Below are 19237 nucleotides of genomic sequence, written 5' to 3' on the forward strand. Positions count from 1 at the left end.
GACAGATTTAGGAATATGTACATGTGTATACACACATATATCTATATCTGTATGTCTACGTATATGTATGTATAAAGACATGACTCATGCAAGAATTTGTTTGGCTTAGCTATGCTTACTTGATACGAGTTTTTAAAAAGCTTTTTTTAAGGAAGGGGTGGGGAGGCAGGGAAAGTGAAAAGAATTTTTGTTAACTGGGAAAAAAATTAACTATAACATAGGATCACAGATTTAGAAACAGGGGGAGGCGGAAACATTGGATATCATCTAGTCCAACCACAGATGAAGAAACTGAAAAGTTTCTAAAGAGGTCTAGTGGCTTGCCTACAATCATACAGGTCTGGGGTTGGAATTCAGGCCCTTTAACTCCAAAATTAACATGCCCAAAAGAAGGAGAAATACAAGATATGCAGAAAATAAAGAGGAGAGGGAAGACAGAGGAATAGAAGAGCCAGAAAAAACCTCAAGCAAGAGGTAACACTTGATCTAAGTAAGCCTTGAATAGAATTTAGGATTCCCAGAGCTGGAGGATGATCATTCTTGGCATTGGAGATGGTCTGTATTCCTCTCATTTTGCCTGTACCTCGAGTTAGCCTGGAACATTGTGATTCCTTGCTGTGATGTGAGTCTGTCCCCACCCACAGAAACTTCAGCCCTTGAGAACTGTCTGCTTGTTGTTAATTTCCTTAGGGGAAAAAGCCCTTGGCTGTCTGAAACCCGGAGAATGCATTATGATCAGATTCTACAGGGCAAGGTTCCAGGGACAATCTGGGCTGTATGGTGCTCCCTGCCAAGCTCTAAGACACCTAGAGAGGTGAGGACTAATAGGAGCTCACAATTCTATAGTGCTTTATGGTTACGGGATGTATAATGTGTAATGTTTCAATTAATCTTCTCAACAACCCTGGGAAATAAATCACTTTATTTTACAGATGGGGAAAACAAGTCTCAAAGCAGTTAAAGAGATCTGCCAAGAGAATTCCAGAGCTAGAAAAGGGCAGCCCTGGGATTGGAGCCCAGATTTTCTGACTACTAGACCAGTCCTATTTCCATTATAGTTTCCTGTAGGTGAATTGCCATCCACAGGGAATAAGCCAGAATATCCAACTAGAAGATTAACTAAAAAGTCTCTTTGATGCAGTTTCTTATGGTTGGAAAACTCCTTCAGATGCTTGTCTGAAAAATTCTTCAAAACTTGTGTTAGTTTTTGGTTATTGATCCTTATAAGCTCAACCCCTGGGACCTCCTAGGATTAGATAGTCTGTGTTGTCGAAATGGTACTGAAGAACGAATCAAAAGACCTTGGAGTTTTGGTTCTATTTACCAGTTATGTGACCTTTAGCCATGGTACTGACCTACTCTTAGTCTGTTTATCCTTCTATCAAGTCAAGGTAGTAGCACTTATCAACTTTTTCTATAAATTGAAGGGCAGGTTAGAGGGAATTTCCTTAATGAGATTCCTTTGACCAGGAATCAAAATCTGTTTTTTTTTAAGTGCTTATTGTAATGGTCAAGAAAGATGAAAATTAGATGGAAATTATATGGAAAACGAAAAAGCTGCCAATCCACTGTAAAGTATAATATAATTCAGTTCACTGAACATTCGTTAATTTGTCAAGGAATCTTAAAGCACTATCAAGATGCTAGCTAGTAAGGGATAAAAACAAAAAAAGGTAGTCCTTTCCCTCAAAGAGTTTACAGTCTTAATGTGGGGTGGGGAGGGAAGAAAGGGGATATAGCACATACTCAGGTAAACATGATTAAAGGGAAAGAAGGATAGGAACAAATTTTTATTATTATTAAAATAAAATGTCAGTTTCTTTAGAGTAGAAAGTCTTTCACTCTTCTTGTCCCTAGTTAAATTGCATTTGTGTGCCAGACGTAGGACTTCAATCCAATTCTTCTTGCTATGAAGGCCAGCCTGCTATTTACTCTGCTGACTTTTCTGTGAAATGTTTAACTGGATAAACAGTTGCGTGATATGATAGACTGAAGGTTGACCTTGGAATGAGAAGGACCAATTCCAATTCAGAGACAGATCAGTGTGACTGTGGGTAAGTCAATTAATCACTCTCAGTTTCAGTTTCTGCTTCTGGAAAATGGGTATAATAACAACACTTGCCTCCCAGGGTTGATGTGAGGATTAAATGCTTTATTTGTAAAGCATTTTAGAGCACTTAATTAAATAAATGCTAGGGATTATTATTGTTTTTATTTGGTTAGAATAGAGATTGTCCTTAACCTTACTAATAATTTTAAGTAGTTAGTTGCTCATCATTCTCTGATGGGTACAGTAAAAATTGTACTATTCAGAACCCAGTCTGGTGAAATGATTACCTTCCTGGAAATGTGAGGGGAGGGCAGAGAAGAAGAGGAGGATTCTCTTGAACAACAAATCAGTAACCCCTAAACACATAGGAAGAAGGAAACACATGAGAAAGTCAGACCCAAAGTTTACTTTGGGTACACAATAAATAATGGAAGGAAAGGAGAATTGTAAGACTTAATGTTGGCTGACCAACAAACTTTGCCCCATCTCCCCCCCAAAACAAACAATGCAAGATGCAATGAATAAAAAGCAAAGCCAAAACAGTAGAAAGGACAGATTCTGCTCCTGAGAGGGCTTCCCTGGAAGGCAAGGGAACTCCCCTTAAATAGTTGTTAAGCAGAGGATGAATGATCTGGACCACTGAGGAGGTATGGATTGGTTATTCAGATTTGGGTCAACCTGGATGGTTTCTGAAGTCTCTTCCACCTCTGAGATTGTGTACTATTTATAAAACCCTGAAGATACAGTACAAAGACTGTTGGGTGGGTGTTTCCTGCCTTTGTCTGGGCCACTGGTTACACTCAGATGGCTCCCCTTTCCTTTTCTCTGTTTTCTTTTCCCTCTTTCTTGCCTAATTCAGGCATCATCTCCCACTGCATTCCTGTATTATGAACGCTCCATCCAGAGAGCTGGAAGCCCAAGAATCTCAAAAACTACCAACATCTGGATAATTGTACATCCTGTACTCCTTGGAATTTATACAAAGTTTTGCAATCACTAGTCTGAGAAGAAGTTATGCAAGACCTCTAGAACTCAGCTTCTTGGAAGAAGATACCCAAGACCTCTAGAAACCAGCTCCTAAACTGAGGATTGTTATCCCATATGGAAACTCATAACTGAATGGGGGACACGAAATTATGATTTATTATCAGTAAATACTTGATTTGTAGACCTTTGTATATCTGTATGTTACCAGAGTAATATAAAAATTTCTTGAATAAAAAGAAGTTGGTGAGCAAAAAAAGTTAAGAAGTCCTGCTCTAGAAAATTACAGACCACTTACAGAACCCATTTGCTGGTCTCAGAGTTCTTCCCTTCTACAAGTCTCTTAATAAAGGATGGAAAACAGGAGGCAACATGGTATCCTAGATCAAATGCTGGATTCAGGAGTCAGGACAGTTTGGCTGCTTGGTCACCTATTCCAAGAAGGACAGAAATTCTTATTTATCCTAGTTGCTATTTACAGTCAGTAGGGCCCTTCACCTGAAAAGATCCAGTCAGGGAGCCAAAGGGCAAACTTCTGTAAGAGAGGCTGCCAGATTCTGCTGCGTTGGCTTTCAATAGGCTCTTAGATACCAGAAATGGCCAACAGCATCCTTCCTTCCTCCCTCTCCTTTCTCTTCTTTCTCCTCCCCCTTCTGACTTGTGGCTTCCCGGACCCAGCAGAATGACAAATGTAATCATTTTAAAAGGTCCCATCACCTGCTCAGTCATTCCCAATAAGCTCACACAGCACTATGGAAAGACTGACACCCGAGTCGTGGGGCCTCAGCCAGAAAAAAAAAAATCAAATCACCGGGATGCAACCAACAAAATTGTCAAAGACCAAATAAAAAGCTTCATGAATTCTCCATCAGCAATATAACGCTTTCTGGCCTAAGCAAATATAGATCCAGTATATGAATTGTGATAGGATTGCATTAGCCTCAACAACTTCCAACAGCTGGAGCAGAAACCTCTAAGAAATACATGTTTCTATAAAGCTGCCTTTATTAGTTATAATCCTGTTAGGGTGAAGGCTGTAATCTCTTTCTCTGTAAGCCCCTTTCCTCTGGTGGAAGGCTTCTCATTCACGAGTCATAATACATTTCTGTTTCATTTGAAGCTGAGCAAAAAAGAACCCAGACTGGATGGATGAGGAGTTCCATGTGTCCTGTCTCTCCCCCACTCCCAAGTCTGCCTCTCCCCTCTAAGGCTGGTGCTCCCTTTGTGTCTGACCACGTGATCTGTTCAGATCATGTCCCAATTGCTCGGATGTCCTATACAGTTTAGCCACACATGAACAGAGAAAACAGGATTGCTCATCCTTTGGAAGGGGGATGGGACATAGTGCTTTCTAGGAGCCCAAGTTCCAAATCACAGAGAGAAAGCCATTCAGTTTCTGAGAGTCCACTGAAGAGAAATACAAGCAAAACAAACAACTTTTGAATATGCTGGGGAAAGAATTCTACACAGGAGGAATCCATGGATTGTGACTTCTGCTAATGAGAGCAATACCAAAGGACACCCTCCCCATAGCAAATTACTGAAGTGCCTCACTTCCTGCCAGAGGCTCAAGCCTTCAAGGACCTGACACAGGCTACTCATCTAAAAATAAAATGGTCAATTTGACTTATAAACATTAGAAAATACATTTCAGGCTCCAGACACCAACTCCACATCACCTCTTTCCTTTATTCCATTCCCTCAGAAGCCATGGTTCCCTTATGGTTGGTCTTCTGAATCGGGAGTTTGCTCCTAACTCCTGGGGAACATATCCTCATTCCCCCACTCCAAGTCTGTATGGACCAACTTTCACCCGCACAAGTTGTGAGCATCACTTACCCCAATGTTGTCATGGTGACAATGGTATACCAAAAGGAAGCCGGGATGCTTGTGAATTTGCTGGCAGAAGAGCCCTTCTCGGCGTAAAACATCACAGTGGCAAAGATAATGATAGCCATGGTGAGAGAAAAGAGAAGGAAGCCCAGCTCTGACGCACAACTTTTAAGCGTGTAACCCAGGATTCGTAAGCCCTGGGAATGCCGGGAGAACTTGAAAATTCTGAAGACTCTGAACACCCGGAGCGTGACAAAGGCACCGGATACATCCTCATTGTTGGTCATCACCAGGCCAATGTAGTATGGCATGATGGCCACCACATCAATGATGCTCATCACACTCCGGATAAAGCGGTAGCGGCTCGGTGCCGCAAACAGCCGTAGCAGGTACTCAACAGTAAAGATCATGACACAGGCCGTGTCCAGGCAGAAGAAGGCCACCGCATAACGCTCCCCACATGGCAGCTCCTTGTTCCCAGGCACCGTGCCACAGGGCACTGTCTCTACTACATTAGTGATGACAGAAACGGCAATGAAGAAACCCGTGACGTAGTAGAAGACCAAGGCCAGCGTGCTTGTGTGCGGATTCTCAAAGGCCCTCCACATGGTCTGACGGAAACTGAGTGACGGCAGAGATTCCTGGTTGTTCTCAGAGTCATTGTCATCCATCAGCCGTTCTGCATTCTCCCGCTTGCGATCCTTGTACTCTTCATAACAACAGTCCCCAATGATCTCTGGAAGGATGCCATAGAAAGCCAGCTCGTCATCATAAGCAGAGATGCACTCGTACCGGGGGTAGTGCAGCTTTCCTGTGCGGTAGAAGTTGAGGACGCAGCGGAATACCTCTGGGTCTCGGTCAAAGAAATACTCCTTGGTGTCCTCATTGAAAAAGAATTCTTTCTCTGTGCTGCCAAGTAAGGTGTCAGGATAGCGCTCCAGGGTGGTCCGCCATGTCTGGAATCTGCGCCCACTCACATTGAGGATGATCAGTTCATCTTGCCTCTTATTTTTGTCAGCTGGGGCCAGGGGCATGGGGCAGTTGGCCACAGGCATCCAGCCAATGGCTGCTGCCCTGGCAAAGGGCAGCCAAGCTGCGACTCCAGCAGCCATGGTGAAGCCAGCTCTCAGGACAAGTTACCGTGTCTTGGAAAAGTCACACACCAGCTTGGAGTTAGCTCAGCAACCCCTGAAGGTGAGAGAAGAAAAAGAGGGTGGGTCAGAATGGAGAGAAGTAAAAAGATAACATTGGGAGCACAGAACTAAGCCACTAGTGTCTCTGTCTCTTTCTCTGTTTCTCTGTCTCTCTGTCTGTCTGTCTCTTTCTCATACACACACACATAAACACACACACACACACACACACACACACACACACACACACACACAAATACAGTGGACTATGTTGCTCTTTCCCTTTCCATTCCTTAGCCATATCCAGGGCAGCTAACATAGGTGTGTACCTGACAGATGCTAGTGACTCACTGACAAATTGTCAAGTTCCAAGAGAGCTTGGAAGCATTTGGAAGGGAAGCATCCTCACAAAGATCTGAGAAGACAAGACTATAATCAGCTCTGAAAGGTTATGGCCCGATTACAAATTCAAACTGGGAATGGGTAAACGATTTCTCATTAAAAGAATTTAAGAGTGGGATAAACATGCTAATTTTTATTTCTTCACCAACCAAGGCAATTAGAAAGTTGGGGGGCAAGAAGCAGAGAAGGAACATCAATAAACATATTCCTTCCACTTATTTCCCTAGCCAATAAGATGAGATGCCTATATTAGATCAAATAAATCCTAGGATACCAGTTCATTATGCAAAAGGTCCAGGAGCTAAGTCCCCTTTTGACCTAACTAACTAATCCTTCACCTCCAATTTACAGGTCAAGGAATGAATGACTCCCCTTCCTCCCTCTTTAGGGCTTAACCCAACAATTGTGACAACTATAGTATAATATTTATAATATTAATAACAATTATAAATGTTTGTTGATTCAGAAATCTGAGGTACTGACTTTCAAACTTTTTGAGTATGAAATATATTTATGGATATATATTTATGGATATAAAAAATGTCAAGTACTCCCTCCACTGGCTCACTGGTCTTTCAGCTATCATGTTCAGGCATCAATTCTTTGACCTTCTACATATATGCCCTGCTCATACAGGTTCATTCTAAGTGCAGACCTACATGTGGATGCCCCGGCCATACACGCCTCCCATAGTTGTATGCCCCATACATGACACATATGCAGGTCCATTCTTCCCACTAGATAGGAATTTGTGAGAAAGTGAGCTCAGGCCTAATGGGAGAAATTAATATTATTACCGTTACTACATTGCTAACTAATTTTGCAATATGGGTTCCAAGGTAGACCAGAAATAGGCAGAGTATGTATGTGTGTGTGTACACACACACACACACACACACACACACACGCACATGCACACACACATATGCATGCTCTGCCTAAAACTAATGTCAATATCAAATGCCATTGTTGTATGGGGAGGAAAAAGTCAACTTTCCATTATTTGTGATAATGTGTGGATGCAGGAACTCTGACAATCCCCAAATAAAACTATTTGACTTTGGAATGTGTTATCATCTCAATCCTTCTATCTCCAAAATCTAAGTGCATTGCACAGATCACATAACTATGGAGTACTAGGAATTCAAATTTAAGTAAAACAAGCATATTTACTTTCTTAATTATTTAGGTGATGTTGATAATAACCAACTATTCATATTAACACAGCACTTTAAGGTTAACAAAATATTTTCCTCCCAAAAAAAACAAACAAAAATAATCTCTGTGAAGTACTAAATATATATATATTGCTGAGACAATTGGGACTAAGTGCCTTGCCCAGGGTCACACAGCTAGAAAGCATTGTGTCTGAGAGCAGATTTGAACTCGGGTCATCCTGACTTCAGGGCTGGTGCTTTATCCACTGCGCCACCTAGCTGCTCCAGAACAATAATAATCTTATTAAAGTACTTTAAGGTTTGCAAAGCACTTTATCATTTTTATCCATGCAATCCTCCTGTGAGATGATTATTTTCATTTTACATATCGGAAACTGAGACTGAGAGAGTTTCAATGATATTCCCAGGGTCATATAGGTAAGTAAATCAAGCAAGATTTGAACTCAGATCTTCCTGATGTTATTCACTGTGACACTTAGCTGTAAGAATTCTCTCTATCATATCCTTTCCAAGTGTTGTTGTTCAGTCATTTCAGACATGTCTGGTTCCCCATGACCACATTTGGAGTTTTCTTGGCAAAGATATTGGAGGAGTTTGTCATTTCCTTCTCTGGCTCATTTTACAGATGAGAAAACTGAGGCAAGCAGGGTTAAGTGACTTGCTGAGGATCACACAGCAAATAAGTTTCTGAGTTCACATTTGAACTCAGGTCTTCCTGAGCCCAGACCTGGCATTCTATCCACCACTACACCTAGCTGGACTTCCTTGACCAAAATACATTATTTTTGTACAATTTGTAACCACTGTTATATTATTTAGGACCAAACAGAGCAAATCTAATCCCTTGTTTTAATAAAATAAATTCTTTTAAGACAAAAAAAGAAATTTTTATTGCTGCCTTTTGTTTTTATATCACATCATTTCCAAATATATCTGTTCCCTTTTCTTCCCCAGTAATACATAACAAATCATCTTGGTAGAGAACTAAACCAGGTTGAAGGGTAACTGACAGACAGTGAATTGGGCAATGTCTACCCCAAGTATGTGAAGATGTCCCTTGACAGAATGGACAAATGAAAGCAATTGGTTCCAATGGCCATGAAGATGGCTAAGGCAAGAAGCTATAGTGCTTAGGGTTTTGGACATCATCTACTTCATCCCAGTCCATTTTCAGTTGTCTTGATTATTGTCCTGTTACTAAACTTCAACGATTCTGTAAGAGAGAGTGAGGCTGAAGACTTTATGCAGTTTACTTAAATCCAATTTATGTACAAGTCAAGACATGACTTGGGATGTCACTGGTCCTCTTCAAAAATGAAGGACAAACAACAACAATCCCTCATTTCCCAACATGGCTTTTCACCTTCTAGAAGCCAACTAGCTTCTAGAATGCTCTCCTTAAATCTTCTCTTTTCAAATTAAACATATTCATCTCCTACAACTAACCTGTGGCTCAATCCCTAATCCATCACTTATTCTGATCCCTCCCCAGGTAGCTGATGTTGTTCCAAAAATATATAGCTCTAGATTTGTAGACTCTCTTATTAGCTGTGTGGCCTTGGATAAATTATTTCTTTTCATTAAGATTAATTTCCTCCTCCATAAAATTAGAGGGATAAATTTAGTTATTTTGAAGATCCTTTCAACTCTAAATCCCATAAAAGATCATACTCAAAATCTATGACTGGTCTGACCAAGATCATCTAAGTGAACTCACTCAGGATCATACAAGTGACAAAGATAATTTGAACTCAGGTTTTCTCTTGAGTTTGAGAAATAACTTCTCAGACTAGTGATTCTGACATTTAACTTTTGATGTTCAAATTATCCTGAATTCTTTGAGAAAATGTGAAAAAATATCTAGGGATGGGAGAAATTACATTTTTATTATGGCCAACCTCTCCTCCAGGATTCTTCATTTTTTTCATGTCATGGACCTCTCTAGCTCTCCAGGGAAGTCCAAGAATCCCTTCCTAGAAAAATGTTTTCAAAGGAATAAAACAAAAATACATAGGACCACAAAGGAAACCAGTTATACTGAAATACAGTTACCAAACTATTTTTTAAAATGTTCATGATCCCAACTTAAGAGCTCCTGACCTAAATATAAAAACTCAATATATGTTCATGGTGTATTATGGTGGCCAAGCAAGCTAATGTCATCTTAAGAAAAGCTTTCCAGGAAGAGAATGGTGATGGTTTCACTGTACTGTGCCCACATATGGAATATCGAGTTCAATTCTGGATGCCTCACTTTAGGAAGGATGTTGGTAACATGAAAAGCAATGAGGAGGGTGAAAGTCTTGAGTTCATAGCCCATGAAGATGGGTTGGATGGATAAAGAGTATTCTGTCTAAAGAAAATAAGAGTATGGGATGGGGAAAGGTTGAGAGGAATACGACAGCTGTCTTCAAATAGCTGAAGGTCTTTCATGTGAAAGAATGAATAGATTTGCTTTGTTTGGTCCCAGGGGATAACTCTACAATAAATGTGTAAGAGTTGAAGATAGGCAAAAAAGTTCAATTTAAATTTCCTCCCAGTTAAAAGCATCCAAAAGTAGAATGGATTGCCTTTGAGCAAAAGTTGGATGATAACGTATGTGATCAAAGGAATTCTGCTGTCAGGTACAATTTGGAGTGGATGGCTGCTAAGGCACCTTCCCACACTAAAATTCTGCAATTTGGAGGATTTAGGGTATCTCTATTTGAAGCAATGACTTCCGATAATCCTCAAATAACTGAAGAGGCCAAATCCCATCGCAACAAATTCCAAGGGATGTCTACATTTTCTTTTGTTGCATTAAATATCTATTTAAAGAGACAATGTAACTATATTTTTCTCTCTACTGTTTTGTTGTATTAAATATCCCTCTAAAGACATAGTATCGCTATGTTAGAAGGAATCCTGGCTTGGAGTCAGAAGGACCTCGTTCAAGTCCCAGACTCAATGCTCACTAGCTGTGTGCTCATTGGAAGTCAAAAAGCCTCTGGGTCTGTTTCCTATCTATAAAATGAGGCTAATAAGACTTGCACTAACTACCCTTCAGGGTGATTGTGAGAAAATTGCTTTGTAAACAGCAAAGCTTTCTATAAATGTCAGCTATTACTATAAGTGGGACATTGCTAAAGACTTAGAAATCTTTTTGTTACAGAGATTTGTTCGGGATTATAGTCCTTTTACTGTTTCCTTGTGCATCAGCTCCCTTTTCTTGTCTCACGTGCCTCCCAACATTGCATCCAGTTGATCAGTATCTCACCAAAGTTTACTTTAGCTGGTATCCCCTCAGGACTTGAGTACCCACATTTCTGTTGGACCTTAACGTTTACAAAACCCTCTGTTCACAACAAACAAACCTATGAGATAGATGGTACAAGTGTTATCTCCCTCTTACAGAAAAGTGAGGTTCAGGGAGAGGTATTATGCACAGTTAAGATGTTGGATATGAATCCAAGACTCCTGCCTGCAAGGCCAGGTTTCTTCCCACCATACCATGCTGCCTTGCATCAGATTTGCACAACTTTATTTGTTCCTTGGTAACACTCTGAAATTGTTTTCATGTGTGGAGGTTCTGTTTCTCCAATCAGATTACAAGGTCCCTGAGGATAAGGAATGGGTTGAGTGAACTAAATTCACAGGCTGGTATTGTCCACAACTCTCTGTGAGACCTCAGGCAAACTGCTAAGATCTCTCTGTGCCTCTATTTCTCCTTCTGTCTGATGCAGAAAATAATTAGCGTTTCGCCCCTCTCTATTCCTGAAGGTAAGGAAAGGGGGATTCAGATGCCATATGGGGAAAATCAGTGCATAAGACATCCCCCACATACAATCACACCAAGAAAACAGAATAACTGGTTAAGGTACAATCAGTTCCTGATTGTGGTCCCTAACAGAAGAAAACTGTGACTGAGTCAATTCCTTGGATTTTGGAATGCATTACAGAACTGTTTTTCCTCTGTCTGGAAGAAAGGGGATATGTATAGGAAAGAGATCACCAAGCTTAAAATCAGATGAGATGAGTTTCAATTTAGGCTCTGACAACACCTGTGTAACGATAGATAAGTAACTTACATCTGCAAAACATAGTTTCTTCATTTGTAAAAATGGAATAATATTTGCATTACCTATCTCATAGGGTTGTTGTGGGAAAAGCATTCTGCAAACCACAAACTCTGTAAATATGAGCTGTTATCATTATTGGAACGGCAGAAGAATCTATCAGTATTCTTTGAGCACACGATGACTTACACAAAGATGCTAAGTGGCTTGGGGAGAAGCCAGATTGGTCTAAAAAAGTCTGCAGAGAGAATATGCCCCATGAAGAGGTCAGAGATATGAGTATTTAAAATATTACACCCTCTGGTTCTCTGATGTCTATAGTGTCTATGATAAAAATCTCCCTGGGTTCAAATGGGTGGGGCCTAGCATCCCAGAGAATGAAGGCTATCTATGTAAGATCTCTACATTCGTTAGTTTACACACACACAATCAGACTCACACTCACTCTCTCTGTCTCTGTCTCTCTGTCTCTGTCTCTCTCTCTGTCTCTCTCTGTGTCTGTCTGTCTGTCTGTCTCTCTCTCTTTCTCTCTCTCTCCTCCCCTCCTTTTCTTCCTCCCTCCCTCCCTCCCTTCTTCCCTTCCTCTCTCCATCTCTCTCTTTCTGTCTCTGTCTGCCTGTCTGTCTCTCATCTCTGTCTCTGTCTCCCTCTCCTAGGACATATTTAGGATCAAAGGATAGCAACTCGGTCATTTACGGGACCTCAAAGATAATTTAAATCAGGTTTTTTTATTGAACACATAATAAATGTGAGCATTAACAGTAAGAATCTAACTCAAGGTCACACAGGTTAGTAAATAGACCTACTAGCTCCAAATCCAATGCTCCTTTCTACTGTACTATGCTATGGCTTAGGTCAGAGGAGAAAAATTAAGAGTATGAATGATGTGGTAAGAAGAATGTAATTAGAAATATGGCAATCAGAAAATGAGGACCTTACTTAAAAGATCAAAAGCTTTAGAGTTGAAAAGGCACTGAGAGGCCAAATCCAATTCCTTTTCTTTACACACTCGGAAGATAAAAATCAGAGAAGTCTTGGGATGTTAGCCCTGCTCCACACACAACTAGGGCAGGGTGCTTTCCCCTGTACTCCTGCGCCTCCTAGTTCTATAACATTTGGCAGGTGATTTCATTTTTCTGGGCCTTAGCTTCTTCATCTATAAAATACGGCAGCATGGTATATGAGAAAAAAGATTGACCTTGGAGAATGAAGACCTAATTTTGTAATATGATTCCAACATTTAGTAACTATATGACCTTGGGCCTTCAGCTTCCTTATCTGTAAAAACAAAACAGAACATAACAACAACTCATTATCGGCAACCTCGGTGGATTGTTGAGGATCAAATGAGATATATGAAGTGTTTTGTAAACCTCAGTGCTATATACATTTGAACAAAAATGAGACTTAAATGATCTTTAAGGCGCTTCTCTAAAATTATATCATTCTGTAAGAGCCAAGAATCCTAAGTGTAGGGGGGGAATACCTGTGGCTTATCCCCTCACATGAGGAGTCCCCAAGATTCTCTAAGAGCAATTTTCCTCTCTACAAAGCAAGACAGACAGCAATAGTTTTTACTGTGAGGCTCATGATCCCTTGAGTCTCTTCATTGGGAAGAGAGTTTCTTTTGAATATTACAGAGCCAGTCTTGGGCATAGCTTAGGGAACTAGGGCACAGAATCTTTACAGCTCATGTCTTGCATGGCCCTAAACCATCAACGGAAAAACCATCATACCTTTTCTCAACAAGCTGTCTAGTGAGTAGCACACTGGCTAGCCCCTGTGACCCTGGATCAAATTTTAAGAACTGTGCCTTCTACCCTGTATTTCATTTCTTCTCACTATAGAGACTCAGACCTAGTCATTTGCTTAAGTAACTATACCATGACAAGTTGCACTCAGCAGAATTTTCTATGGACCAAATTCCAAGTTTTGTGTCTCAGGCCATTGATGCTCATCTCCCTATTCCTTACTAAAACTATATTCTCATCTATAAAATTGGAACAGTAATATCTGTAATAACTATCTTCTTGGATTTTTGGGAGATTACAATGAATTAAAATTTCTAACGTGTTTTACAACTTTATAAATCTAGACAAAGTCAAATATTATCTTCTCATTTTTCTAACATTTATATGGCATTTTATGTTTTGCAAAGTGCTTTCTGTATATTAATTCAGTTCTTCTCCAGAATCTTCTTTGATCCTCAAAATAACCCTCTGAGATAGATGCTATTATCATCTCTGTTTTTTAGGTAAGGAAACAGGGTGATAGACATGAAATGACTTGCCCACGGTCTCATTGCTTGTTTGAAGCAAGATCAAAGGCTTTCCTGACTGAGTTCAGTATGCTATTCATTAAGTCACCCTATCTTTCTTGAGATCCACTTTCTCTGATTATCTAGTACTCAATGCTGACTGCCAAACTTTGCTTCTCCCAGCTCCTTAATTATGCCTCTTATCTTAATCATTCAAGGTATTTTTTTTAAACTAGAAAACAGACATTTATCAACCTCACAATAAAAGCCAATTTGAGGCCCTCAAAATGATTTCAATGTAGAAATTATGTTTTGAAGGTTTTTATTTAATTTTTTCTTTTAATTTTAAAAATGTTTTTATTTAAAGTTTTGAATTCCAAATTCTAACCCTTCCCTTCCTACTCCCTGAGATAGTAAGCAGATATAGGTTATACATGTGCTATTACATAAAACATTTCCATATTAGTCATTTTGTACAAGAAGAGTCAAATAAAAGAAAAAAATAGAGTGAAAAATAGCATACTTCAGTCTGTATTCAAATAATAGCAGTTCTTTCTCCAGAAGTATTTAGTATGCTTCATCATTAGAACTTTGGGATTGTCTTTGATCATTGTATTGCTAAGAATAAATCATTTCCATTTCTTCATTGAACAAAATCGTTATTATTTTATATAAGGTTCTCCTGGTTCTGTCCACTTCACTATACATCAGTTCATGTAAGTCTTGCCAGGTTTTTCTAAAATCATTCTGCTTGTCATTTCTTACAGCACAATAATATGGCATTATAATCCTAATGCAGCAACTTGTTTAGCCATTCCCCAATTGATGGGCATCCCTTTGATTTCCAATTCTTAGTCACCACAAAAAGAGTATCCATAAATATTTTTGCACAAAAAGTTCATTTTCTTCCCTTTTAGATGTTTTGGGGACATAGACCTAGCAGTAGTATTGCTGGATCAAAGAGTATTCAGTTTTACAGCCCTTTGGGCATAGTTCCAAATTTCTTGAATCAGTTGACAACTCCACCAACAATTCATTAGTATTCTAGTTTTCTTACATTGCTTCCAATGTCCAACATTTTAATTTTTTTGTCTGAAGGATAGGGTACCTCAGAGTTATTTTAACTTTGTATTTCTCTAATCAATAGTCATCTAGAGCATTTTTTCCATATGACTACAGATAGCTTTTATTTCTTTGTCTGAAAACTGTTTGTTCATATCCTTTGACCACTTATCAGTTGGGGAATGACTTGTATCTTCATAAATTTCATTCAGCTTTCTATATATTTGAGAAATAAGCTCTTTATCAGAGATACTGCAAAATTTCCCCCCACTTTTCTGCTTTCCTTATAATTTTGGCTGCATTGGTTTTGTTTGTGCAAATTTTTCCATTATCAAAATTACTTATTTTTAATTTTGTAAAGCTCCCTATATCTTCCTTGGTCCTAAATTCTTCCCTTATCCATAAATCTGACAGATTAACTATTCCATGTTCTCTTAATTTGCCTATGGTATCACTCTTCTTCATGTGTAAATCATATACCCATTTTTGACTTTATCTAGGCTCAAGGCATTTTACAAACTGCTTTCTCATTTTAGAAAGTGAGAGGTCATGAAGGGAGGACAATCCGAATAAACCACTTTAATGTCTTTAAATCCTTAAGGCTAACTTTCCCTATTCATTGAGCCAGGGCTACCTTCTCAAAGAGGTCAAATAAGCAATTTAGCACTTTCCAGGGGGTCAGACAATTGCTTCTCTCTCCCCTCAATTCAAGCATCTTTTCCTTCCTGTCCTCAGAAAAATGCAAAAAGGGGCAGGTTATTCCATTGATTACATGTCTGACTGGGGAGGGATACATGTGTTCTTCTATCTTGCATTTAGCCTGTGTTTGAGCCATACCTTCAGAGCAACCCCATAAGCAAGACCCCAATTAATTCTTTCATCATTCTACAGTATCTCACCCCCTGCCAGGCACAACAGCTCACCCACAGTCAGCCCTAGTATGCATTCCTACAACAGGCAGAGCATCCCGGCCCCGTTTCCAGCCAATGGCACAGCATATGCCTTGAATGTCAGGGTTTTACTAGGACGTGTACTCTTCCTAAATGGAAAACCTGAAGCTATTTTTGTTTTTGACAGCAGAGTTTGGCAGTAAGGGGGGGGGGAATGGGGGTTGGAGAAGAGAGATACCCCCTGAAATGATAAAGACAAAAAGCATAGGAGAAGGGGAATGAATAGATTTCTCCCTGCTCTAAATCGAATTGGCAGTATAATTCCCTTAGCTTCTCTTTGGGGTGGGAGAGCATAGCCCTCGGGCTTTGGATTTACTTAAGGCTTTAACTTCCAAACTGGGTTAAAGCCTAAAATGCCACAGTCACCTGGATGAGAGTCCAGCAAAGAATGCTGAATCCAAAAAGAAGTCAGTTTCTGTTTTCACAGATTCCTCATCTTAAACCTGTTCCCTCCTAGCCCAAGAGATAATATTTGCAAAGGTCTTACCCTGTGCCCAACACATAGTAGGCACCATAGTCCCTTCCCCCTTCCCTCCAAACAACCCTATTGGGTTGAATTTAAGGCAAGGAGAGAAGGGCAAAGATGATGATTTGATAAATGCCTTAGCTGAGCCCAGAAAGCTATACTTGAACTTGACTAGGTGAACCATTCCCCTGACCCCAAAAAGCTCAGACCATCTGATCCACAGAGACTTGTTTCTCCTACAGTGCCGCTCCTAGGCCACCCAGAGCACTTTCCTAATTGTTTTTCCTTCCTCTTTCAAAGCAAAAGGGGGGAAAAAGACTTCTCTCTCCCTCTTTTGTGGGTTCCTTATATACATGCATTTTATCCCACAAGTAGCCTACAACCAGAGATAAACACAAAAAAAATTTATTTGTGTCAACATATCCACAATATATAAATATACCCTGGGGAAGGTAGGATCACCCTATTTGCATACACATGCAGAAGCATTTATGATTGCAAAAAATCATGCACATGAAAACGAGGTGAAGGGGTACAAAAGATGTGTACATACATTCGTGCAAAATATGTATTGTTTGCTATCTAACACATATTTGCTTCCTCAGAACATCTCTACGTTTTCTAACCATGCGAAGGGGTGAAGAGAAACCACCGGTTCTCTAAAGCAATAAAATGGAGATTTTCCTTTACCAGTGAATTTCGGGTCCTAGCACCTCAGCCTGTTGCTTGTATTTCTGTTCCGACCCCAATAACGGCAGGAAGCATTTTATGCTGGGCTTAAGTTCCAGCATCAGGAAAAGCAAATAAATTCAGCTTGCCCGGATGACTTCGCTTATACTCTCACCTACTCTTCTCTGAATAGCTCAGAAAACATACCCTTTGGCTCCATCTGCCCAGGTCTCGCAGAATCAGCCTTTGATTTTAATAGGACACCTTCGGGAGTGGAAGGATGGAGCGGGACTGGGACAAAAGCAGCTGTTTCGGCTCCATCTGACTTCTAGGAGCACAGAGTGCTAGGCTCACGCGGGGTTGGAGAACTTTACCAAGCGCTCTCCCTTTCCTCCCCGGCTCCCCTGCCTTAGGAAAGAGCAGGAGTACAGGATCTCTCCCCTCTGACACCTCTCCCTCATCTGATCTCTCCGAGCAATCAGTGCCTCCGGGATTCTAAGGGACCCGGGGCAAGATAGAGGTTCCCGGCCCCAAACGAGAGTACAGCTGGGAGGGATAAGCAGCAAGTGAACATCAAAAGAGAATCCTGGACCTCCAGACTATCGGCAAGGGAAGGGCGCCCCAGAGCCGGCTCCCTACCCCTCCTCCCGAACCAGGGGACCGCGAGCTGAGCGCGGAGCACAGCGCCCCCCGCCCCGCCCCCAGCGCTCCCCAGTCCTGGTGCCCAGCCCCCAGGGCGTGGGGGAGGGACTCGAGTGGGCAGCTGGAGCAACAGGCGTGGGAGCAACACCTGCGGACCCCTTCCCTCCCCCTCCTCGTCCCTTTTACCCCACCCCCAACCCTAATTCCTCGTTGGTTCCTCTTACCTTGGGCGCAGAAAGCCCCCGGCCCCTCCCGCGCCCAGGGCTCCCGGGGAAGCTGCAGCCCGGAGCCCAGAGCCGGGGTCTGGCCCAGGCGGAGGGAGCCCCAGCAGCTCGGCGCCGGGAGCGTGGAACAGAGGTTCGCGGTGCTCCTCGGTGAGGTGAAGTCCGCTCGCTCGCTCGCTCGCTCTCTCTCTCCTTGCGTCCGCCAGGCACTCTGTCCCTCCTCCTCCCCCGCCGCCTCTCCGCCCGGGGCTCGGCAGCGCGCCCCCCTTCCTCCTTCTTTCCTTCCTTCCTTCCTTCCCTCCCTCCCTCCCTCCTCGGCTGCCCGCCTCGCTTGCTCCTTCGCTCGCTGCCCCCGCCAATCCCAGCGTCGCGGGAAGCCGAGACCAGCGGGCCACCGGCTGGATGGATAGGTCCCTCTCCCTGGGGGGGAGGCGGCGGGGGCGCGGGGCGGGGCCAGGAGGAGGAGGCAAAGCGGGGAGCCGGAGCCGTGGGTGGGTGGGGGGGGATGATCTGGAGAAGAAGACCGCGGGCGGGCTTCTTGGTGCCCGGCGGGTCCGGGCAGGGCGAGCTGCCCCGGCCACAGGCCGGAGAGCTGGGCGCTGCCGTAGCCGCTGGCGAATGGAGAGAGGCGGAGGATCGCTAGCCTAGCGGCCGGGAGGAGGCCCGGGGGCGAGGGTGTGCGAGGGGGAGTGACTCGGTGTGCGTGTGCGAGTGTGTGTGTCTGTGTATGGGCGGGTGTGGTGCGCGCACGAGCGAGTGTGGGGGAGAGATGGAGAGCGAGAGCTGGAAGCGAGACTGAGCCTTAGCCCTGAGCTTTCTTTCCTTGTGCGTCTCCCTGGGTGAGTGGAGGAATCCGAATGAGAGGGACTGTAGCGAGCGGAGTGTGCAGCCGCGGGTGTGAGTGCGTGTGCCAGTGTGGGCACCGGTGGGGGGAGGGGCCTAGCCAGAGTGCCAGCATGGGTGTGTGAAGCCGAGAAGCTCGCGAGTGTGCCGTATGTCAGAGAGCACGGTGTCCGTGTGCTCTCTTGGTTGAGACTGTGTGGGCATGTGGATGGTGGTGAGACTGTGTATCGAGCTGACTGTGTCCACACGGGAGCGCCCCCACGATCAGCTGCCTGCCTTTTGGCCCCAGCCACCTGGGGAGGTATCACCTTCGAGCTTCTCCGGGGTGCACTTCTCAGAGCTCCTGGACTTGTTCATCACACCAAAGCACCGCGCCCAGCAGCCATGGGAGAAGCCCCAGAATCGGAGACTAAAACCTTGACACTATGCCCTACTATCCAACGCTTACACCTTTGCTCCTTCGGAGAGAAGAGACGATCTCTTTTCTCA

General features: G+C 42.5%; 1 protein-coding gene across 4 annotated transcripts in view; it reads right to left on the bottom strand.

The window, feature by feature from the left end:
* The window catches only part of KCND3 (potassium voltage-gated channel subfamily D member 3), a 318540-nt gene extending 299904 nt beyond the window's left edge, over positions 1–18636 (bottom strand). For 2 of the 4 annotated variants that reach the window (XM_031967300.1, XM_023503458.2), the window contains exons 1-2: positions 17906–18636; positions 4874–6055 (exon numbers count right to left, since the gene is read on the bottom strand). In XM_031967300.1, the coding sequence (XP_031823160.1) occupies positions 4874–5979 (1106 nt within the window). In that variant the 5' untranslated portion in view covers positions 5980–6055; positions 17906–18636. Of the gene's footprint in view, positions 1–4873; positions 6056–17060; positions 17207–17246; positions 17835–17905 lie in introns of those variants that run through there. The other 2 variants (XM_031967298.1, XM_031967299.1) reach the window with 2 other exon arrangements.
* Between the last annotated feature and the right edge of the window lie 601 nt (positions 18637–19237).

The sequence above is a fragment of the Sarcophilus harrisii genome, chromosome 4, assembly GCF_902635505.1.
Source record: "Sarcophilus harrisii chromosome 4, mSarHar1.11, whole genome shotgun sequence".
In the NCBI taxonomy this organism is placed as follows: domain Eukaryota; kingdom Metazoa; phylum Chordata; class Mammalia; order Dasyuromorphia; family Dasyuridae; genus Sarcophilus; species Sarcophilus harrisii.